Below are 23,167 nucleotides of genomic sequence, written 5' to 3'. Positions count from 1 at the left end.
TAGACTTTAGAAATCGTATAAAAGTATTGGACAAGGTTAATAATATTCTTGCACTAACTATGCCAGCTGTGATGAATACACTCAAGAGAAAGTTTCGAAAAGGTCAACTGGTGGTGTGACGAGTAGGAAGCCTTTGTATGTCGGATATCATATGGGAGTCTTACTCTTCGGGTAAAGGACCGGAAGGAAACTGGGGGACAAATTCTCTTGCAAAATGCGACACATACTATCGTGAATTTGCTCTTTCTGCTGGAAGTGCAGGGTATTTATCATCTAGACTTTTAGAAGACCCCCATCAAACTGGGGTTCAGGGATATGAGGCTGTATCTATTGGCGAGTCGCGTGTGAAAAAAGGAGAGGTGAAACTACAGATACCTGCATGAGAGTCCACTTGCCGCCCAATGATCGACATTGACGTGTCTTGCATCATGTTGTTTCGCTCCTAAAGTTAGGTCGGCGCCGTCCTCTGCTTGATCCAATCCTTCTTCCTGTTTTCATGCAACACTAAGACGCTAGATCGGTTTTTGTATCCAATCATCCACTGTTTTTCCGTCTTTTCAACATGGGGCTCAACAACTACTTCAAGCGAATGAAGAGGAAGCTGAAGGGGGACAATGGGCTGTCTTCTGGCCCGTTGAGTGCGGAGATTGCGATCCCCGAAAGCCGCACGAGCGTCCAAGAGGTACAGGAGTCTCAGAATGGCCACGTTGAACTATTACTTCACCGGTGGGAAGAAGAATATTCATATTCATCGAAACCCATAAACTCTTGATCAAGACCTGTCTGGCAGGCAATATCGTAAGTCCATCTTTACAATCAAAGTTGATAAGCATAATAAACGCCAAGTTGTCTCTAGGGGCAAGGCTTCTTAGAGTATGGGCGGAGCTTTCGTTCAGAAATCTTCCCATTCCCGTCCTTGACACCAATAGGCAGTGTACTCGGCGGCTTTCCATCTTCTACCCAAGCAACAAGTGCATCCCAAGTTGCGGTAGGTTGCCCACCGTTGCCACCAGAGCAGTGAGCTAGGCCGGGTACTTCAAAAAGACGATAGAAATCCGCTGCATCAGGATCGTTCTTCAGAACATCATCGTAGTATTGGTAAGTCTGCTTGATCGGAATGAGGTTATCAGCCTGCAGAATAAACGGGTCAGCAACAAGTTAAATAATCAGTGGTTGTCCCCTTACCATGCCATGATATGTAATCATCTTTCCACCAGCAGCGCGGAACTCGGATAAGTCTGCATCAGAAGACCCCATAAATGAGCCAAAGTCCCTCACTGCTTCCTTGAAGAATTTGGCAAAGTTCTTTGTTGTAACATCTTGCCAAGTTGCAGATGAGTTCTTTTGAAGAAAGAATGTAACCAACTTATCGCCGAGCCCATTAGGTACTCCCTTGCATGTTCCGTTCTGGCAGAGTGTCTGAGCAACACCTAGATCCGCTGTTTGCGCTTTAGAGGCATCTCCTGAAAGTTGTATATCCTTGTTGAATCCGTGCCACAGAAAGTCTCCCTCTGGCGTGCGAGGGCCTTCCCAAGCAGCTGCAGCCACGATGGCAGCAGTCTCGCTTACCTCAGTCATGTTTCCAGTCTCGGAGCAATTGAGAGGATGTCCTACTACCGTCATTGGGTCAAATTGACAAGCTGATTCATCCGAGACAAGGTTGTCAATACGGCCATCTAGTGGATCGCAAGCTTTGATAGCGGCGGCTTGTATGTATTCGAATTCGCATCCTGGGGGGGACTCTCCACGTTCCTTCATGACGACCTGTGCCCATAAGTTTACCATGCAAAGTTGAGCCATATAGACTGCGGGTGCTCCGGCCGCAATGCCGTCGTATGCATTGGGGTACTTTTGGGCCAGCGTAAGGCCCTGCCTTCCACCCTGCGAGCAGCCGCTCCAATACGCATAGTCGTGAGGACGGCCGTAGAAGTCCTTGGTAAGGGCTTTAACAATGATGGCCTAGAAGCGCGTCAGCTAAGTCGTTGAATATAGATACCACCAGGAGATAAAAACTCATCTGATCATTGAGAGACACCGAGCCGAAGTTCTGCAGGTTATATAGATTCACATTGCCTTCGGATACCATAGCCCATTCATCAGGCTCAAAAGCCATCTGTCCTGACTTGTCTTTCAGCCCAGCGTCGATGCTGGACGTAACGTAGCCTTCGGCGATAGCACCATTCATTGCCTGGTATGAGAGGAAAAAGCGACCTGCAACCCAGCCTCCGCCACCTACAGACTGGATTCGACCATTCCAGTTGTTCAAGGGAAGCCAAGTCTCAATGTTTAGATTGTCTTGCTGGCCAGGGTGGGTATATGTGATCGTAATGTTGCAAAAATCGATATTCTCTTCATGAATCGTGGGATGGTTGTAGTTGAAATTCTCTGAAGACGATGCAGTATAATTCAGAACAGGGACAGCACTGAGATTGAGAATCTCAGCGCCAGGAAGTACTGGAACAGGGATTGACGCATTGGTACAATGAGAAGGCGGGATTGCGGAAATTGACATGATTGCGGATATAGCTCTCTTCAATTCTAGGCGTAAATTGTCTGAATCATACAGATGAGGTAGGAAGGTTTCTGTCTTTTTCAGGTTAAGGTTGAGGCGATGTATTTATGATATATAAATTGCACGATTTCCTCAAAGCTGATTGCACTCTTGTCATGTCCGTCCATCTGATACTAGAGTAATAAACGGGGTGTGGAACAAGTGTCCCCACGACCCACTACGGTAGAACGCCTCAGATTTGCCTGAACCCCTTCACGGTACCCGCGGATACTTTTCCTCGTTCTTTGCGTCTTCTCATTGGTCCATCTACTAGCCTTGAAGATCTCAAATCTGTACAAGCTGCACTAGTCAAGTCTAGCCAATCGGAAAGGCCGTAATACGCGCATAACTCTAGGATGTGTTGCTTTTAACTTTGCGTGTCTCGCGCATTGGCTTTTTCTCAAATTCGTATTTACTAGATGGTTTTTCATATTCATTGTAAAACCTGACAAGAACAAACACAATACTCGGGTTGTTTTTGCCTCTGTTTACGCGACCCATCTGCCACTACCTCAAAGACAACTACGTTGAGTCCCTATGGCGACGGATAAACGCGGGCGACAGCCACCGGGTCTCAGGCCACATCGCAAATCGCGTAATGGTTGTCTACAGTGCAAACAGAGACATGCTAAATGCGATGAGTTTCGGCCAGCCTGTGTTGGCTGTACGTCGTCGGGCCGTAGGTGCTCCTATCTCGACCTGTTGCCCATCGTGCGTCCGGGTCTAAGTCCGGATGTCCACCATCCCAGTGTCCTACTCAGCCCGCTGTCTTCCGCCGCAACTCCTGCCTCTACCGGATCAACATGCCTAACCACGACTGGCCTTGGTGTCGATGCCGAAAACGTCGCAGGCTCATCACCAATGCCCCCCACTGTGGTCCGCCCCATACCCACCTCACCACTGAGATTCGAAATGAGGCACCTCATTCTTATGCATCACCTCGACACTGTTGTGCTGAAAGACCCGTTCGTGTCACCTGAGCCAAATGACCGCGGGCCCATTAATATCTCCAAGGTCATCGTCGAATCAGCAGAGACAGTGCCTTACCTGGTGATAGAGGCCCTTGCATTGTCATCGGCCCATCTTGGCACTACCCAAACTGATCCTGCTGAACGGATGAAGCATTCCCAGGCGGCTGAAGAGCTTCAAGCACAGGCACTCAGTCTTTTCAATCAAGCCCATCTCCAAATCACCGAGGAAAATTGCATACCAATATTCCTTTTCTCTTCTTTGACAGGCATGCATGCCCTATTTAACATCAGCGATGCCAAATCGAGTCAATTCATTGCCGAGTTCATCCAGTATCTGCAGGTCCATCGCGGAGTACGTCTAGTTATCGGCGATTGCTGGCGTATTATTTGTAACTCGGGCATAATACAACATGTCGACGTGTTCAATGCTTTGACTCTTGATCAACCCAAGACTTTAGGTCCTGTTGACGAGTCGGATATACTAGTAGGACTACTATCAGACTCACGCTCGACGCTCGGCGCGGATATCTTTGGAGTTTATATACGTGCTACAGAGTCGTTGCAGCAAATCTACCAAAATCATCGCAGCCTCCCACCGCAATGTGCGACCCAGCATGATCATCGCTTGGCCTCTCACAGTCTCTCCGGAATATATTGAGCTTGTTAACCAGCGTCAACCCATAGCCTTGATCATTCTAGCCTACTGGGCTCTTCTCCTGCATTACGAGGGCGAGTTCTGGGTGTTTAAAAATTCTGGACAACTTCTGATAAAATCTGTCTCTGAGCATGTAGGGCCCTGTTGGGATAAATGGCTGGTCCATTTAAAAGAATCTATTGGGATCACCACAACGGAGGATGGGGCTGGTTCTGGTACTTGAATAGTTGGTAAATAAATCCATAGGTGACTGAAATACATATTTATGTCAACTGGTATCTAGTAACACTCTTTTCACATTTGTTTGAATTGAACTGTTGGCGATTTAAATCGACATAAACGTAAGAAAACACATTTTCTGTACTGATTTCTGAGGATCTCTATCAATTATGGGATACGTGTCTTTGACTTTTGGGGACAAGAGCCACGCCGAGAGATGAGAAGACAAACAACAGTCTTGGCATTGGTGGAGTATCAATCTGCTGAGCGGGAATTTTAGGTTAGTGGATCAAAAAGGGGATACTCGTATCATTGGATCTGATCGGAACGTTTTTAGTTTCAAGTCTCATCAGCCCTGTCCTCGGATTAGGTCCGTAAAGAACCACCTCCGATTGGTCCGTATTACCATCTTATGGATAGACGTATAGATCCTCGTATTTAAATGTATCCGATTGAATGCTTGTGTAGCTTCTAGATAGAATATGGGTCATCTTTAAGCATGAATCGACAAGTTTTAAGATTTTCCAGTACAGGGGAGTATTTCCATGGACATGCACTCTTGGCTATTAATATCTTCCTTATGGTCGATTTTCTATAAAGCTTCTTCTTTAGCCTTGAGAGCATGGTGTATTTTACCTTGCCTTATTCAATCTACTCTTTAGTCATTCAGCCTCTCAGCACGACAGCCCTCCACTTGTTCCTCTCCAGTCCCGCCTTACTGGAATATCTACCAAGCACCACGTTCCAAACAACAAGCGCAGACCTACCACATATCACAATGTCTATAGACGGTCTCTTCGCGCCTGTACCGGGGGTTGAACCTACCAAAGGCGGCATATACTTGTGGCGTTACCTTCCAAGTGCTGTTGCCGCTGTCATATTCTTGATTCTTTTCCTTGGTTCATTTCTCTATATATCTTGGAAGATCTGGAAAACGCGCACTTACTTTTGCATTGCCTTTGCCGTTGGATGCTTTTGTAAGCTACTTATCCCCCCTCCATATCAATCCTTCCTCTCTGACAATTTATCACAGTTCAAATGCTCGGGTATGGTATTCGTGCGAGTGCCCGCAACAAAACCAACAAGATCATGCCTTATGCCGTCCAAAACATGTTCATCCTCGTCGCCCCGGCCCTCTTCGCTGCGTCTATCTACATGATCCTCGGTCGAATCATCAGAGGTCTCAACGCTGATCGACTCTCTCTCCTCAACCCCTCGAAGTTGACAAAAACTTTTGTACTTGGCGACGTACTATCCTTCATGATTCAAGGTGGTGGCGGCGGCATGTCAGCAATCCAAAACCCAACCATGGCGAAGTGGGCTGAAAGAATTGTCATCATCGGCCTCGTCATCCAGATCGTTATTTTTGGTCTTTTCTGCGTTGTCTCTGTGGTATTCCATCGTCGAATGACCCGCACACCAACAGCCGAGTCGATTGGTACTCTTATTCCATGGCAATCAACTTTATATATGCTGTATGCTGTCAGCTTTCTCATCATGGTACGCTCCGTTTTCAGGGTTATCGAATACGTGCAGGGATATACTGGATATGCTCTTTCTCATGAGTGGACGTTGTATGTGTTCGACACTCTGTTGATGTGGCTTGTAACAGTTATATTCGCTTTTCGTTATCCCAGCGATCTTACTCCAAGCCACAGTCGTATCAACACTGTTCTCCTAGAAGAAGTTGATGCTTCTAAGTGAGGATCTGGTTAAACGTTACGCTTTCTAATTTGTACAAGGATTACTTAGAGCTAGTAGCCTACGGAATAGCTTTCATAGTTATGAGAAATATATCAGTACTCTATAAAAACTGGACTTGTTATGACCTTGCCGCCAGTGGCCTCCCTTCCAACGAAATATACGGACCGCACCTGCTGTAACTCATCTGGACTCTTTTTGTTAATTTCAAAGTGCCCTTCAACCCGTCTTGGAAGCGGGATATCGTCAAGCAGCTCGGCAGATACAAATATGTCAACACCGCCATTTATGTTGGTAATTTTACCACCAACCTTGCAAGCATCTTCTCTTGACGCAGCCAAATTGAATTGGGGATGCGGTTTATGCGGGTTACCAGCCAGTGCATCTCCAACCTTGACATAACCTCCCAGAAGCCCTGTGACGCTGATATTATCAGGTAAATCCGAACCAGAAAAGAATATGTCAACTCCATCGAAATCACCACTTGTCTTGGAGCTGAAGGTTATCTGTGTTTCAGATGCGAGGGTAATCAAACTTTCCGGATCGTCCAGTATCCCACCAAACACTTGAATGTGTGAAGCCTGTGCGCCACTGACAAGAATTGACCCATGCCAGACTACTTCGCGATAGCGATCAAGGAGACGAGCCCCTCCCCATTTAACACGTAACTTCTTTTGTGTTGCTGGTCGTTTCTGATCGGAGGCTTCTTTTTGGAGGTCCCGCTTCATTACCATTCCACTAGCATCCCAAGCTTCGATAGTTGAGAAACCATCTCTCCCAAAAAACTGGTATTTTAGTCTTAGAGGCCCTTCGGCAGTGGCCTTGACATCGTCGCCTTGTAGTTGCCCGTCTTCGGTGCTCACAAGTCCTACCAGTCGTTCACCCGTAGTAGCAAAGGTCCGTCGAGCTCGGAGCGCGGTCGCTATCTCAGCCCTTCCAAGTGTACTAGAAAGAACACCGGTTAAACCACCTTTTGTGCCAAAGACAGCGGTTCCAGGGACACCACCTCCACAGCGACCCCGATGCTCATCTGAATTTGCAGACACTCCAAGTTTCCATCCTCTCTGGACTGCATCACGGAGTAGCCACTCAAATAACCCCCAGGCACTGCCAATCTCAAGAAGACGTTCGAGTTTCGGGTGGTGCCAGGCAAGATTGCACCTACGACCACCTACGTGAGGGATCAAAAGATGCTTTTCCGGGCTGTGAGCGTAGGTTGCGTAAACCTCGTTCAGTGGCCATGCACCAGGGGTCAATTCAGACGGGCCATGCTCGTTCCACTCAAAGCTTCGGACAATATTTCCATGTTTGTCAAAGGGAAACTCGGGTGGTGTAGTATGAGGGTCATCGAGAAACACGACATTGTGATCGCCGCCTGCTGCTGAGTTGCCGCACCACTCAGTGCCAGGGAACACAACAAATTCGCCTTCCGTATTTATAGATTTGATGATGTCGAGGGTTTGGCTCCATCGTTCTTCGGTGATGTTGAAGTCATTGGCCGTGTAGCCTACAACGTCAAGACCAGCAATTTCTTGCGCGTATGAAAAGTTGTAAGTGGTCGAGTTCGTGCCCACAGTATCGTCCGAGTGTACGTGCAAGTCTGCGAAGAAGACTCGGGGCACAGGAATACCGGCATCGATAGCGAGATAATCCGTAGCGCTACCAACGACCACGCCTGACTCGTCAAGGATAGATGCTGATAATATGTAATCCCCTTCTTCTGGTAGTGCCAGGGTTGCTTCAACCACAGTCCAACCTTGACTAGGTAGCGAAACTGACTGATTCCATATTGGCTCATGCGAGCCTTCCAGTGTGAATTCGATATCGACTATCAGACCTGTAACATCGGTGGTAGTGTTTCCCCATAAATCCTCAGTGTAGATTCTAATTGGGAAGGCAACGTTCGGACGGACGACTCGTGGAGTAATGGTTCGAACTTTTGCGATGGGCCCGGGTTGGATGCTGATGCCAATGTCAGGTTTGATTGGAGCAAACCTGGACGTGCCAACAGGATCGATGTACCATCGCATTGCAAATCTATCTTCAACGAAGCTCTGTACCCGTGTGCCTTTTGCACCCCATCTTCTATCGCCTAAGCGAACAATGATCTTGTCGCCGGGATTGAGGTAACCATCGATAACGTCGATAATAATAGCCTTCTGAAAGGGTCTCTCGTGTCCTTTTTGATCGAAACGGACGGCTAAAGACTGTACCGTTGCAGGTGTCTGGCCTGGATGCAGCTCAGTAGCAACATAATCGACCGATACATAGTTGTTCTGCCGAGGATCAGAAGTTTGGAATAATGCCCAGTCCGAGTAGAATTTGAACGTTCCTTTGATCCAGGCCCCATCAGCCAGGCCACTGGCACCAACAGTATACTCGATGATAACCTCAGCCCATTGTCCAGCAGTCAATCTTTTAGTATTACAAGTAAGACTACCCAGGAAGGGGAGATCCTTGGTGTACTGGTAGAGCCCAAGAGGGGAAAAATATTGTCCCGCCAGTGCTGTTAGTTGGTCGTCCGATAAAGTCTTCATGACGAACAAGATACAATTTGCAAGACTTTTTGAATGGCTGAGAAGAGATGTGATAATTTTGATACCTTTCAAGACTCATTTTTAATCTTTCAATTCCTTTTTTGCATGATGTTATTAGAACTTATGGACCCTGGCGATGATGAATTTATGGAGTATCATAGCGAAGCACACTTACTCAGCCGATACTAACGTGATTCGGTGATAATTAGGTCGATTATGTGTCGACGGATTCTGTACCTAGGCACAACAGTGAGTTTTCTCTAGGTTCGAGATATTGGAATTGATTAGGAGGTCACTTCATTCTTATGCCATCATCCTAGTGTCTGTAACGTGCTTGATGCAACCTGCCGGATGTCAGAGTCGGGATAGAAATAGAACCAATTTCCTAGCAACAACAGTACTATCTTTTTTTCCTTCGGATATCGGCAGAACCAGCAGTTATGGCGTTGAGAGATAACGAGATGAAAGTATCTCCACCAAAAAACGATGAGTCGTTAGCATCGCTGGACGTCGATTGGACCCTGCAGGAAGAGGCTCAGGCAAAAAGAAAGTAAGTGATCGAGAATTAAACGTGTCTCTAGAGATTTTTACTAAGCAAACTACAGACTTGACTGCGTGATCATGCCTCTTCTGACTCTGGGATTCTTCTGTTTACGTTCGTGGTCATTCAGAACATGGTCTCCATTAGTCCTCATGCTAACGTGATGTTGAACAGAGCTTGATCGAGGAAATATTGCAAACGCCATTACTGACACATTCATGGAGGACATTGGCATTAATCAATTTCAATTCAACGTGGGTCAGCAACTGTTATCTCTAGGTATTGTGCTATTTGAGATTCCCTCAAATATGATCTTGTATCGAGTCGGCCCTGGGAAATGGTTAACGATGCAACTTTTCTTGTTCGGTCTCGTTAGTACCTTTCAAGCGTGGCAATCCGATTACAGGGGTTATTTGGCTACCCGGTTCCTACTTGGAGTAACAGAGTCTGGGTATATTCCTGGCGGTCTATGGACATTGAGCACATTCTACACCCGTTCTGAGACAGCGAAGCGTGTCATGATCTTCTTCTTTGGAAATCAGCTCGGTCAAGCTTCATCTAAGCTGATAGCATATGGCATATTGCATATGAAGGGGGTCGGTGGTCATCCTGGATGGTTCTGGCTTTTTGTCATCATGGGCGGCTTCACTATGCTCTGTGGGCTGATTCTGGGACTTTTCCTCCCAGACTCAATTCACAAGCCTACCACTTTCTTCCTTCCCCAGTATCGAGTCTTCACTGAAAGGGAGTTGTATATTCTCCAATCTAGGATAATTCTCGACGATCCAAGCAAACAAGAAAGGAGGAAGAAAATTGGAGCTGCTGCTTTCAAAAATGCCGTAAGTAGAAATACCTTTAAATACTTCCCTAACTACGTGATCGAGTTGCTAACCTCTTTATGAACAGTTTTCTAACTGGCGAATCTGGATACATGTTTTCATTACACTTGCTAATAACGGGCCATTTCGGGGATTCGACACATATTCACCTTCGATTATCAAAGGCTTAGGATACCCTGCGTTGCAAAGTAATGCGATGGCGGCTGTTGGACTTTTCCTCCAAGTACCGGTATCGTTCTTGTTTAGTTGGGTCTCAGACCGATTGTCAGTACTAGCTTATTCCTGGCTGACATGCGCATGCTAATTTGAACTTGTAGTAATTACCGTGGCGAAACCGTAATGGTTGGGATCAGTATGCACATGCTAGGATACATTTTTAACCGTACTTTCAGCGGGCGGAAAAGCCAAGGCGTGAGGTACTTTGGTGTGGTCTGGACACAAATATTCGCAAACTTGCCTCATCCTTTGAATATCACATGGATGTCTCTGCTGGCCTGTAGGGATTCCGAGGAGAGATCTCTGGCCATGGCGATGATCATCATGAGCGCCAACATCGGGGCTATCTATGGAGCGCAATTGTTCCAAAGTGACGATAAGCCTCTCTATCGTCGGGGCTTCAGTGTCAATATTAGACTGTTGGCATTTGGTTTGGTACTCGCCACTTTGCGCCAAATAGATGAAGTACTCCGTACTCGACGACGCAAGAGAAATCTTACCGTATGAGACAGGAATCCAGTACCCTGCTAGGCTTGTTGAGTTCCTCATGGGTTCTTGTAAACGTAGGACTCATGATTATTTACTCCATTTAGCTGCCACGGAGGGGAGCAAATGCAAAGTATCTAACTTCGGCATTTGGACAAGGCGAGGAATGAAGCTAATCGGAGATTTTGAATATTTTGATCTAATGGTTTCGGGTAATTTAGCCGTAACCTTCTAATAAGGCCGTGACAGATGTTGCCTCCTATTTTCATTTTTTTGAAGTCGAACGCTGCCCAGAGCGGTGTACTCTAGCATGCAGGTCGACTCGTTATTTTGACGATCTCACACGGGGCAAAGAGTGGCATCATACGGACTCTATATTCAAATTCGACAAGATCTAATTCAATGCCACAAGTCTGTAAACCGAGTCTAAATGTGACGAAGATATCCCACTCTCATCTCGGACCATTTACTCCGAAGGGCTGAGACACTTCGATAGAATCAATCATGAGACGGTAGCGCTAATGCAGGTGGTTATCCGGATAAGTGTCCTGCTACCTCAAACTTATTTCCCCGCATCCACCAGAATCAAATGCCAACTCTGGGGTAAAGTCCAACTGCGGGGAGGTGGCTTGCCCAAAGTTGGAGTATGCCAAAGTGACCTGTGGCCTACCTTACATGGCTTGGACTCGAAGAATCAACGCTAGATACAACCAGAAGTCATCATGATCCTGTCTAAGGAGAAAGTTTGGCTAAGACTTAATATGTAACCGATCAACACCTAAGACAACGCCTCGTCAATTTAAGAAAGAATTCGATTTGTAAATAAAGCTACACAATTGCTGCAAGTATTATTAAGACCACTCCCTCATCTACATTCCGACCTTCTCGCTCGCACCTTACCCCTTTGCTACTCCGAATCACGTTTACAGCTCACTTCTTGGTATCTGTACTTGCCAGGCTTGCCGTATCTTAAAAGATCTGGTCCGCTGACTGGTAAGGTTCCATAACCATTGTGCAAGGGTGTAGTCCATGAAAGTCATCATCATTTCTCCCTTGTACCAGTTGTGGCTGTGACCAATAACTCTCAAATAAATTGCTCTGTGGATGCACAAAGCCATAGTAGGATGTAAGAGGCTGATGAGCTTGACTATCTGTCATCATCAAGGCCTGGGAGTATTCTGACTCTTGGGTTTCGTTCTCTTTGTTGACCACGGAAACTCGACCGTCGCAAGGGATGTTGGCTTGACTAGCTCCGTACCAGTTCTCAGACTCGCTCAAATTCTCGGAAAAGATTGTTCCGAACTCCAAAGGAGAGGCAAGTATCTCCGGCGACGGCGAGGAGCTGCTTGAAACTGCCAAGTCGTTCGACCTCAAGTCGTTGTTGTAGCAAGAATTATTGGCGTTTTCTGAAGAAATCCGGCAATTGTTGGAGGGGCTGGCTGACTCTAGATGTCGTTGCAACATCCCTCTCATTGATCTGAGGGCCCGCAAGAGATTGTCTTTTTCTTTCGTGACCCGTGAAAGCTGGTCTAATATTGAAGACACTTGAGCTCCTCGTTCAGTTTGTCGTAATCTCTCGATAGTAGCCTCGAGCTGAGAGATTCTGTTCTTCGTTCGTTCCCGTGCTAAGCGTTGAGCCCTGCGATCTGCTTCCCGCTTTTTTAGTCGACGAGTATTTAACATGGTAGCTCTAGAATCCGAACTCATGATGGTTGTGAACAAGTGGTGGGTCCGAGGACTTCAAACGATGATCAGATTTGCAAGAAATCGGAAAAAAGATGTAAAGCTGTTTCGTATCTATTCAATCCATGTTGGCGCGGAAAGTTAGTCATGAAGACAGCCAGCTGGTCTACATATAAAGAATTGCCATGTCAATGATTGTATAGTGGCTAGTAGGGACGGATTACTAGTTTGAATTCAGGATGATGTGCTTTGAAGGGAGTCACCACTGTTGTCCCAAATGGCCGGGAATGCTGATGGCACCTCCAGCTGAACAAGGATTATAACCCTGAGACATAAATAAGACCTTGAGAGATGAGAATTAATGGCATCCAATGCTCAACAACTAGGAAATGGCTTTGTAAAGATCATTGCCTAATTTATCTTATAAGGCCGAGATCTATACGTTTTGGAGCTGTGGTTCGTCCGTGACAGGGTTGAATTTGTGACTTGTCATACGCCACAAGAAGATAATCAGGATTTACAAATAATTATCAAGGATATCAGCCATACCTGTATGGGGCTGAAATGTGTTTCTCATTGGCCCCATTGACGATTTAGACTGCGCGGATCACCGACGACCAACAGATCATTCAGGCCGAGGCCTGAATGAAAGCCAAGGATAAGCCACATCAAAGTGGCATTCCTAGCCACGAAAAGGAGGAAGAGAAAGTACACGCGATCCAATGGAAAGAAGTCATATTTGAAACATGATAGCCGTTGACCAACAGTGATAATAGTCGGGTCAGTGGTAGGCGCGCTGTACGTATAGGAAGAAGACTAGCTTGCGAAACATGCATACCAGTGTCTTGGAACATGATGAGATATAGTGCAGGTTAGACTACTGTGTTCTTTACGGAAGTTGAAGCATGCATATGGAGATTATCACCATCGTACAGTGCAGGTTGGATGAATCGATACATAAATAGAACTGGAATATATATTCAAATAGGACTTTCGTGATATGGAAATAGTTGTTATTGAGCCCCCTAATGCTTAGCAGCCATGCTTTCGTGTTCTTCTTCTCAAGGTCATGTTCCTTCATTTCTCCTTAATTAAATACGCGAGTTTAATAATAGTTCAACATAATAATAACCATGTAGCACATCCCTTAACAATCAATTCCCTAGATAAAGGAAGTGCCTTGTATTTCCACGAATACCAAATAGTTCAACGCTTGTCCAATGGTGCGTATACCAGGAGCCGCAATGATTGCCACGTCCACTCCGTCGGAGTTTTCAGTCGATTCGGCTAATGGTGAGGGAGAGGGCGCTAAAAAGACAAGCGGGACTACATGGATCAAAGGTAATGCCCCGAATGGACAGGACGCTGATCTACAGTCTCACTAGGGTAAATTATGAACCCCTGTTCAGCTGGGGGAGTTGGAATGAAATGCTCGCTTAACGAAAGTCGAGACAATGTCTTTATATCCTTGGTCATGCAACGAATCACGGGAAAATAAATAGATTTTAGGTTAAAGGCTAGATTGAAGACGTCTTAGACTCGATATGGTATATCAAGTGTTGAATTACAAGATGTTTACTAACAAATATCGATCTCCAAACCGGCCATTGGTTTGTTTCACTCAAACCGCTAAAGTCACGGAATCAGCCCCCCAAATAAAAAAGGCGATTACTAGACAAGCCGTTTGATAGACCAAGTATCATAAGAAAAGAAGTTCCACCACCAGTTTCGACCCAGAAACCACTGTGCATGCACTCTGAATACTTATCTACCGCCTAATCAAGCAACAATCAACACAAGACCGACAACAATCGCCGCCTGAATGAGAGTAGCCCTATTGATCCTGCTTCCTGGTGCAAAATCTGTGACCACAATAGACGCCGGGGCCGAACTAGAGGGATAAGCGGAAGAAGCTGATTCAGAGTCTACTCCAAAGCTAGCTCCGGTTGAGCCGCCGTTTGAGGCGTTCACGGTCGTCATCTTCGAGGCGGTTTCTGTTGTAGGAGATGCGTGGGACTGGGTGCCAACATGGCTATGGATGTTTGGGTACGCGTCACTTGCCCATAAATCCGCGGATGCATTGTTCTCAGTGTTGGAACCCGCTAGGGCTTGACAGGCGTCTCCACCACCACTGGAGTCATCCTTGCAGGTGTCTCCACTGGCTGATACCTGCGCAGCTGGGCCTGACTCGACTGGAAGAGTCAGAGTTGTCGCGATAGCCTTCTCGCCACAAGTATGACAAACGGCAGTGGTGGCGGTGAAAGCAGGAGGGCGTTCGCCTGAAGCAAGGCGCATACACTGGATCTCATCGCATGGGACAGTGACAGTATAAGTATGCTGATTCGGACCATCTGAACCAAGAGTGGGAAAAGCGGTAGTGTAAATGAGGGAGCCACCACCAGTCACTTGGCTCTGACCACCGATGGTGGAGGTAGGGTAAATAATAGTCATTGTGACAGGGGCAAGTACGCTGGTAGAAGTGCAGTTGTCCGTAGTTAACGCCTGTCTTGGCTTGATCGGGAGCCAAGAAGCAAGACTGACGGCGGGGAAGAGAAGAACGAGCGGAGTGAACAACATGATTAAATGAGTGAAGTGTTGGCTTGAGTGATTGTAGTTTGACCTTGTACAATTGTCAAGGTATTTATAATCTTGTCTCGATGATGTGTGTTATGACTACATCTGGAATGATGTGCTCTGTAAGCACCTACGATCAGATCATAATCATCTCAACACAGCACACGACGCCTTCATCAAGAGCCAAGAGTTATTTTACCTCGCTTAAATCTCCAAGACTTGTCTGAAATGACTCCTATATTAGCGGATGATGCTATTCGTCTAGTTCTACCTCGACAGGTACAGAACTCTGGTGATAAATAAAGTCTTTCTGAATCACACCTCCGAACTGGTAAATCAACTCGCCTGCAAGACCATCTTTTGGAATTGGATAGGTACAAAAAGAGCTTAGATCAATCACGAAAAGGAATGCCAAACCATCGCGGCAAGGCTCTCTGCTATGAGTGTCAAAAGAAACTGTCTCTCGGATGTAATAAATCATATCAATACACCATCACTTGTATTATTGGTCTATTGATCTACCTAATCTACTTTCAGTGTGTTGTAAGACAATATTTAGCTCGTTGAATCGTTCAAGCTATAACAACTGAGTCATACAACAACCTTTCAATACTAGTCTGAACAGCACACCAGCCATATTCGCGACCCAAGTCGAACACAGACATATGTGTGAGGGCCAGCAACATGTCAATGAAAGAATGTAGTGGCGTCCAAGAAAGATGGAAGATGTTTCCCGGTTGTCCTTTCTAAGGTATCCTCGAGACGAAGTTGGCTGAAATCAGCTTCGCTTTGCGAATTTCCTTTTCGTCACATTCCAGATTTCGAGACTCTCCCTCTCAAAATAGCGGTCAAGGCTCGAAATAACACCAAATTTCAATTCAGCCTCTAAGATATGGTGTCTTTCACTTGTACAGTGTTGATATGTTGGGCAAGAAAGTCCATGATCTGGTATCTACTCGTTAAGATCCTATCGACCATAAATATCAGTCTCTAAGAATACATTTTGTAGTATCCAACATCATCCTACTCTCGTTTTCTCCCATAATCAACACACAAAATCCAACTTAATTGTCTCTCGTTCTCACAATGCGTTCTCTTCGTTACTTCTCAAAGCTCTTGCTCTTCCATGGTTTGGGCTTGAAGGCTCTAGCTCAGCATACCCAGGATTGCCCTGACGGGTTGTCTTTTGTGCATGTACAGCCTGAAGTTATTATCGGCATCCAGCCTGTAGCCATTAGCTCTGTATTCAGTACCGATACTGTGCTCACAGTTGGAAACATCACCATCCCAGTCACGGGTGCCCCGACTACCTTGGTCACCTCTTTGACTCTTACGGAAACTTCGACCAGATTCCTGACTGGGTAAGATTTTCTTTTTCGGCTTCAAGTTGTCAATTCTCTGACATTTTTGTTTTAGTGACCCGGAACCCCATACCACCTGTCGCTACACTACCCTCACGTATCATGGCCCCGGACCCAAACCGACCACCATTACACAGTCACCCTCGAACGAAGATCCTCTTGGTACTGTCATCGTCGTCATCCCTTCGTTGGCCTCGAGCCAACATTTCACCGGTCCGTATACGACTCTTACAAGTACTGGCTCTCCTAGCTCCCGTCCCACCACAATTGTTCAGCCTCCTTCTGGCTCTGATAATACTGGTGGAGTCATTGTGATCGTCCCATCCACCACCCAAAGCGGAAGTTTTACTGGTCCATACACAATGATTACAAGCGCTGGTTTAGGTGGATCTGAACCAGGTACTGTGACGCTTGTTCCTTCTGGTACAGATGCTACTGGCACTGCCATAGTCGTCAAACCTTCCGATTCCCTCCCTAACGGCAGGCCTTCCTCTGCATCTCGACTGGATGTCTCATCTCATACCTTCTCAGGCACCTTTGTTCTCCCCCCTTCCGGCTCTAGCGCCACTAGTCGCCACTTCACTGGTCCTTATACAAACACTACTGCAACCAATACAAAGAAGGCTGACACTACAAGTACTGATGCTGCTGGCACATTTATTGTTGAGCCGAGTACAGTCACGCCAGGAAGCTCCTTTACTGGACCTTATACCACAATCTCGAGCATCAATACCAGAAGCCTTACTACAACACTTACACTACCTCTTTCTGAGACAGAACCAACTGACACGGTAACCGTTCTCGTGCCTTCTTCCTCTCTCCCTACCACAAGTATCACCGGTCCGTCCAATACCGATACCGTCACTGTACTAGAGCCCAGTTCTACGAGATCGCCCACTCCTGGCGTCACTCCAACCAACGATGACGTTACAACAGCTTCGCCGACAGATACGACATCTGCAGTATTGCAGAGTCAATCAAGCTCAGTCACTGACGATTCCACTGATAGCGCTTCAAATACTTCGGATGCGACATCTCAAGAGACCTCGGAGGTTACTTCTTCCCTCGTTTCTTCAGATACCATAACGAATATTGTCACTAGCACTTCTGTTTTAGCCGTTACGGCCACTGTATCTAGTGAGGAGTCCTCGACGATTACGTCAACTGACCTCGGAACCTCTTCATCCTCATCGTTACTTCTTCCAGAAACTTCTAGCAATTCTGTTGTCAGTAGCTCGTTGGATGATAGTACCTCTTCTAACCCTACAACCTCTGATGCATCGACGTCTGAGAACGAGGCAGCCACTAGCTCAGAAGGGTTAACGACAGATTTACCATCGGCTTCAGACGCATCCGATACCTCTTTGACTTCGGTAAATTCTGAATCATCCAGCACTGAGGACACTACAATCGAGACTCCAACCAATGTCGACGTCAGCACTACAACAGGTGCAGAGAGTACTGATATATCCTCTGAAACCGACACCCCAACCTCTTCAGTTGAAGCTACCAGTATCTCTACTGCTAGTCCAACCACAGCTGAGCCCCAAACGTCTTCAGCATCTGAGTGTATCCCATCTGCTACTTCCACGTCATCATTCTGTGACGTCGCTCTCCCCGCCGGCTGCCAAGCTCTCGAGACAACCAACGGCATCCTTCTCGTCCCTGTGATCGCAGCCTGTACTCTAGCGCTTGGTCCCTTTGCAGCTGGAAACATTGCCACCTGTCTTGCAACGACTCCTTCACTGTTCACTGTTGGAGCAGATATAGCCGAATGTATCCTCACTGCACTAGAAGGAAGATGTATTACAACCCTTCCCGATGCATGCACAGACCTTGAAGATTCCAATGGTCTTGCACTGGTGGCCAATGTTGCCCTTTGTGCTACCGCACTCGGTCCATTCGCAGCCGGAAGCGCCGCAACTTGCCTTGCTACCGGCGCCATTACCTCTTCAACTCAAGGAACAAGCATCGTTGAATGCTTGCGAATCGCGTTTGGTTTTGATTCTGGTACAGGCACCGTCACTGGAAGTGCTCTGTGCAGTGAACCGACAACAACTCCTCCAGACCCAGTTTGCGCTACGATCCCTGAGCCTTGTTCAGACCTAGCAGACACAAACGGATTAGCGCTCATCGTAGCCATCCCTGTCTGTACGGCTGCATTAGGAGGTTTCGCTGTCGGCAACGTTGCGACCTGCTTAGGAACGAACCTCATTACTCAGAACACCTTGGGTGAGACTGTCGTCGAATGTCTCGAAGACGCTCTTTCGGAAACGTGTATCACATCGCTTCCTGAGCCGTGTCTCGACTTGGCGGGAAACACAGCTGCTCAACTTGTGGTCAACCTTCCTCTTTGCACAGCGGCCCTTGGTCCATTCGCCGCTGGGGCAGCGGCTACTTGTTTGACTTCGGGTTTGACCAATGGCAACTCGGTTGTAGATTGCCTCAATGATGCGATCTTCTAACACGGCGGCTAAAGCTCTATGGTGCAGATTTCTACAAGCAAGGGGTGAGTTTCAAAGAGACAGTGTCTTGATTTGTGTGGGTGATGTTGGTGCGTTCAATATCGAGATTGAACATTTATCTAAGAATGTCAATCTGCTTTAGTTGAATTGGATAACTTCAACAAGATTTTAACTTCAATGCGGCGACGGTAGTTGCCGGTATTAACTTTTCATAAGTTTTTATGCTAGTTTTATTTAATAATTAATTGGTTTTCTGTCCGAATAATGGACCAGGAATTCAGATTCTATATAAAAGATGTGAAAAAGAATTCTGCTAAATTACCTAAACTCATGAAGAGTGATAAAGACAAGTCTTATATATATAATAGGGCGTCTAGTGCGAGTAGTGTTTTCATAATACTCTTTGCTTTTTATACTGAGTAAGCAATAGTTGTCTGCCCGATATGTGTGTGCAGTGAATAGGAACGAAAACATTTCTGCGGTGATAGCTGGTCCTTGATAAACCCTAAACATACCAAAGGTGCATACTAAAGTAGAGTCCAGCAAGATTCAATGAAAGTTGAGATTAATAACCAATGGCTCAGAAAAAGATAACGAATCACTGGCTGTTCCGAAGATACAGCGAATCATACACGGTTCCGAATGCGGGGAAAGCTAGTGAGTCTTGGAGCCACTTCAACTGCAACATACATCACTGACGATGGAGCATTTCCCCATGTTTAATCTACTTTCTGGGTTTAAATCGTGGATTACCCCATATACCAGCCACTCTGGCCGAGGTCTTGTGGTCTTGTCCGGTTCGGCATAGACATTCACTCCCCGCCATGGCCGATGCAGGAACCGATTCGGATCTTAGCTATAAATCAGGTGTTCCCACGTCACGCACATACCAAGTCTAGTTGAGAGTATCGTGACAGCTTCACCATATCTGTGATTATGGTTAAATTTCTTTTTGGCCTAACTTGGCTACAGGCCTGCCTGGCTACTGCCACTGATCTAACAGTACTCCCAAAGGTCAACAGAGTCCGGACTTTTATTCTCACCGACATCCTCAATGAGCCTGATGATAATATGTCTCTGGTCCGATACCTCTTGTACTCAAATGAATTTGACACCAGAGGAATCGCGACAGTGACATCATGGTCCCTCAGAAATGAGACTCATCCTGGAGAGGTGAAAAGGGTTATTGACGTCTACAGCAAGGTTGTAGATAAGCTCAACCAACATGTTCATCCCGATAATTCTTATCCTGACCCCCAAGATCTGATAAGCAAGATATCATCCGGACCTGTCGTCAGTATCTCTCGTCCCTTCAATGGACTAATACTAACGTATTTAGTCGTATGGCAAAGCCGCTCTCAAGCAACCGCTTAGTGAGGGCGCGCGGAAATTGGTCGAGGCACTGCAAGAATCTTCGGAACCGCTCTATGTCGGTCTTTGGGGAGGGGCGAATACCCTAGCACAAGCGCTACAGCACATCGACAAGACCGAAACGAAACGCGTCGCATCTCAACTTCGCTCCCGTCTTAGAGTCTACGCCATTTCAGACCAAGATGACACAGGCCCATACATCAGAGTTAAATGGCCCGACGTGTTCTACATCGTTAATGTGCATGGTTACCGAGAGTATAGCCAGGGCACATGGACAGGAATCTCCACTGGCGATAACAACGCTGCCAACAGGACGAAAGTGCTTGACGGTTGGCTGACTCCCAACATTCGGATTGGACCGCTTGGAGCTGAATATCCCAAGATTATTTACACAATGGAGGGAGATAGCCCAAGCTTCATCTGGACAATCCAGAATGGTCTCAATGTCCCAGGACGACCGGAGTATGGAGGTTGGGGAGGCCGATATACCCGCGTCACTGAGGATTCCGATATCAACGAGTATGCAACTTCGGCTGATACTCTGGTCAACAATAATGGCGAGAACTGGAGGAGTCATTATGCCACTATTTGGAGGTGGCGTGACGCTTATCAGGATGACTTCGCAGCACGCATGCAGTGGACTTTCGTTGACAGCTTTGAAGACGGTGCTCATCCACCAAAGATCTCTATCAACGGCTCCACCGGTTATGAACCTTTGCGATTGAAGGTTGTTCTTAACGACGCCTTAGTTCTAGATGCTAGTGAGACATACGACACTGATAACTCCGATGACGCTTCTGGGCTCACCTTTGAGTGGTATTCCTATGCTGAATGCGCACTTCCCTTTTTGACGAGTCTTGATGCAAAGTTCTTCAAGATCGAAGCATTGTCGGCGCCATCTGGTACCAATGGTACGCTTCTAGTCAATGAAGCAGGTTTCAGCAATGCTACTCTTGGGCCAGTAGTTAAGATTTCGACGATGCTTGATAGCTGGGTACAGGAGCAGCCGAGTGTGGTGGACAAAGAGTGGCATATCATTCTTCAAGTTACCAACAACAAGGGCTCATATCCTATCAGACGGTACAAACGTGTTATTCTGGAGATCCCTGAGGCTGCATAGCTTTTTGTCAATGGAAACAACGGGATCTGTTGCAAATCATTGGTATTTCAGAAGGCAACCTAAAATAATATAGATTACTTAAAATACCAATCCTCCTTCAGTTCGTGGCCAATTAAGCAAGAGATCCTTCATCCACTTCCAGTAACCTTCTTGTGCCCATTGTCGTAACAACTGCAAATTGTAGACAATCTGATAAATACCCTTTGAACTCGATGTGTCTCCAATGGACTTCTTTTGCCAGAATATTGTCTTCTCTCCATCCGCCGTCGTCATGATGAGATGCCAATCGTGACCTTGAATGATGATACCCGGTATAAAGTCCGGTAGATCCCAGATCTTATCTGAGCAGAAACTCATTTCGCCAGCTCTTGATCGTAACACAGACAGCTTGTCTGCAGCGTGTTGTCTCATCTCGAGCAATTGTCGAAGGAACTGCCATTGAGCTGCCATCCAAACTTCCATCTGAAGCCTAGCGTTCTCCCAACCTTCACCGGTTGTCTTCATGGTCTCGATACTGATAGCGATTGGATTGTCCGAGAGCGGGCTCAAGTTGGCGTGGTTAAACATTCCCATCGGTAGGATTTCCCTGATAGTCTCAATGATCTCGACAACTCCAATTCTCTTATCCTGTTTGGGGTCGATGTACATGCAAAAGTCAACTCTCTTGGATGCTGACGTGACATGATACTCGTTGATGATGGAAGCGTTCGAACTAAGTCGAAAGTCGAGGAGTTGATCTCTTCGCGGACCATGTAGTGGCCTCAACGCAGCTTCGAGTACGCGATGGTGGACTTCGGCGTTCCAATCTGTCTTGGAGCAGCCTTTGCTGTCGCAATAAGCAGCCTCGTGGAGAATCCACTGGATAGTCTCGGGAGGAGGTGTCTGTCCGATCTCATCGCGATCATTGGAAAAGAGAAACTTGCTGAGAACTGGGTTTTGCGTCCATTTAAAATCGCTGTATGTCTCTCTGTCGAGATGACTGAAGAGCGACACGTGAGAAGTCGGCAAGATCCCAATTCCTGAAGAAACCAGATCGATTTTGTCAAGGAGAGCTTCCAACGCAGCAGGTTTATCGTGGAAGGCACTCAGTTGCTTGGCCACGACACCTCTGCTGTGAAGTTGAAGAGCGCGTAGTTGTTCAGTAGGCGAAGATAAATCCGATTGTTGTGAAACGCGTGACTGTGTCAAAGACAATGAGGTACCAGATTCAGTTCTCGGTGTCCTCATTCGCCTCATCGGGCGCGGTGTTTCAAAATCGTCGCTATGAGCGCGTTTCGAAGAATGATGACTTCGGCTTCGTACAGATTTCATGGTCTTCTCACTTTCCGACGCGTCTTGTGTGAGTGTGTTAAGGCGACGGCGTTTTCCAGAAGGTTCTTCTTTGCGCGCGATAGGTTTTGAGGACGGATCGATCTTTTGAATCCAAGATTCAATTTCGAAATCAAGGGACATTGCTTTTGCACATAAATTGAAAAGTTAGGTTTTCGATGAAACAATTCAACGTGTAGAATGATATCTGTGTATTGTTGTTTTGGGAATTGTTGTTGCATCAACCATGCTAGCGGATTCGTGGATACGCGATCCGTTGATTTACTTCGCGTAACGGTTGACAGAAAACAATTCACACGGAGATCTAATTTACGATGGTGACAGTGGATCATCTCGTACATTGTTTTTTGTCTTCCCATGCCCGCTAAAGAACAATTTGGGCAAGGATAGGCGCAGACGCTAACCCCCCTGACGGTGTCAGAAAGAGTGACCGCTAGGAGTATAACAGACAATATTATCTGCTCAGCTAGCTGGTTTTATTGAGGGGCTTTAGACTACCTATTTTTATACTCCACGTCCCTAAAGATTAATTGTTCTGCCAACCACTA

At 46.5% G+C, this 23,167-nt stretch overlaps 10 protein-coding genes across 10 annotated transcripts; 5 read left to right on the top strand and 5 right to left on the bottom strand.

Annotated features, from left to right (window-relative positions):
* Nucleotides 1-852: 852 nt before the first annotated feature.
* FSST1_012833 (Tannase/feruloyl esterase) lies at nt 853-2,512 on the bottom strand (the record flags this gene model as incomplete). The annotated part of the gene is made up of 3 exons (XM_083236095.1): nt 853-1,131; nt 1,186-1,959; nt 1,997-2,512. The coding sequence occupies 3 exons, from the start codon at nt 2,510-2,512 to the stop codon at nt 853-855; spliced, it is 1,569 nt and encodes a 522-aa protein (XP_083082529.1).
* A 576-nt stretch (nt 2,513-3,088) lies between these two features.
* On the top strand, nt 3,089-4,180 carry FSST1_012832 (Zn(II)2Cys6 transcription factor domain-containing protein; the record flags this gene model as incomplete). Its single annotated transcript, XM_083236094.1, has 1 exon — nt 3,089-4,180. The coding sequence occupies one exon, from the start codon at nt 3,089-3,091 to the stop codon at nt 4,178-4,180; it is 1,092 nt and encodes a 363-aa protein (XP_083082528.1).
* Nucleotides 4,181-5,174: 994 nt separating this feature from the next.
* On the top strand, nt 5,175-6,100 carry FSST1_012831 (RTA1 like protein-domain-containing protein; the record flags this gene model as incomplete). The annotated part of the gene is made up of 2 exons (XM_083236093.1): nt 5,175-5,373; nt 5,430-6,100. The coding sequence occupies 2 exons, from the start codon at nt 5,175-5,177 to the stop codon at nt 6,098-6,100; spliced, it is 870 nt and encodes a 289-aa protein (XP_083082527.1).
* A 92-nt stretch (nt 6,101-6,192) lies between these two features.
* On the bottom strand, nt 6,193-8,634 carry FSST1_012830 (uncharacterized protein; the record flags this gene model as incomplete). Its single annotated transcript, XM_083236092.1, has 1 exon — nt 6,193-8,634. The coding sequence occupies one exon, from the start codon at nt 8,632-8,634 to the stop codon at nt 6,193-6,195; it is 2,442 nt and encodes an 813-aa protein (XP_083082526.1).
* A 440-nt stretch (nt 8,635-9,074) lies between these two features.
* Nucleotides 9,075-10,737, top strand: FSST1_012829 (uncharacterized protein; the record flags this gene model as incomplete). The annotated part of the gene is made up of 5 exons (XM_083236091.1): nt 9,075-9,184; nt 9,240-9,289; nt 9,350-10,014; nt 10,082-10,278; nt 10,332-10,737. The coding sequence occupies 5 exons, from the start codon at nt 9,075-9,077 to the stop codon at nt 10,735-10,737; spliced, it is 1,428 nt and encodes a 475-aa protein (XP_083082525.1).
* A 948-nt stretch (nt 10,738-11,685) lies between these two features.
* FSST1_012828 (bZIP transcription factor) lies at nt 11,686-12,423 on the bottom strand (the record flags this gene model as incomplete). Its single annotated transcript, XM_083236090.1, has 1 exon — nt 11,686-12,423. The coding sequence occupies one exon, from the start codon at nt 12,421-12,423 to the stop codon at nt 11,686-11,688; it is 738 nt and encodes a 245-aa protein (XP_083082524.1).
* A 1,755-nt stretch (nt 12,424-14,178) lies between these two features.
* FSST1_012827 (uncharacterized protein) lies at nt 14,179-14,976 on the bottom strand (the record flags this gene model as incomplete). Its single annotated transcript, XM_083236088.1, has 1 exon — nt 14,179-14,976. The coding sequence occupies one exon, from the start codon at nt 14,974-14,976 to the stop codon at nt 14,179-14,181; it is 798 nt and encodes a 265-aa protein (XP_083082523.1).
* A 1,083-nt stretch (nt 14,977-16,059) lies between these two features.
* FSST1_012826 (uncharacterized protein) lies at nt 16,060-18,799 on the top strand (the record flags this gene model as incomplete). Its single annotated transcript, XM_083236087.1, has 2 exons — nt 16,060-16,334; nt 16,390-18,799. 2 exons carry the CDS (start codon nt 16,060-16,062, stop codon nt 18,797-18,799), a joined length of 2,685 nt encoding a protein of 894 aa, XP_083082522.1.
* A 936-nt stretch (nt 18,800-19,735) lies between these two features.
* On the top strand, nt 19,736-21,290 carry FSST1_012825 (DUF1593 domain-containing protein; the record flags this gene model as incomplete). Its single annotated transcript, XM_083236086.1, has 2 exons — nt 19,736-20,092; nt 20,139-21,290. The coding sequence occupies 2 exons, from the start codon at nt 19,736-19,738 to the stop codon at nt 21,288-21,290; spliced, it is 1,509 nt and encodes a 502-aa protein (XP_083082521.1).
* Nucleotides 21,291-21,368: 78 nt separating this feature from the next.
* FSST1_012824 (uncharacterized protein) lies at nt 21,369-22,742 on the bottom strand (the record flags this gene model as incomplete). Its single annotated transcript, XM_083236085.1, has 1 exon — nt 21,369-22,742. The coding sequence occupies one exon, from the start codon at nt 22,740-22,742 to the stop codon at nt 21,369-21,371; it is 1,374 nt and encodes a 457-aa protein (XP_083082520.1).
* Between the last annotated feature and the right edge of the window lie 425 nt (nt 22,743-23,167).

The sequence above is a fragment of the Fusarium sambucinum genome, chromosome III (assembly GCF_050947815.1).
Source record: "Fusarium sambucinum isolate potato_lamoka chromosome III, whole genome shotgun sequence".
Lineage (NCBI taxonomy): Eukaryota > Fungi > Ascomycota > Sordariomycetes > Hypocreales > Nectriaceae > Fusarium > Fusarium sambucinum.
This window is presented reverse-complemented; position numbering and strand designations above follow the sequence as displayed.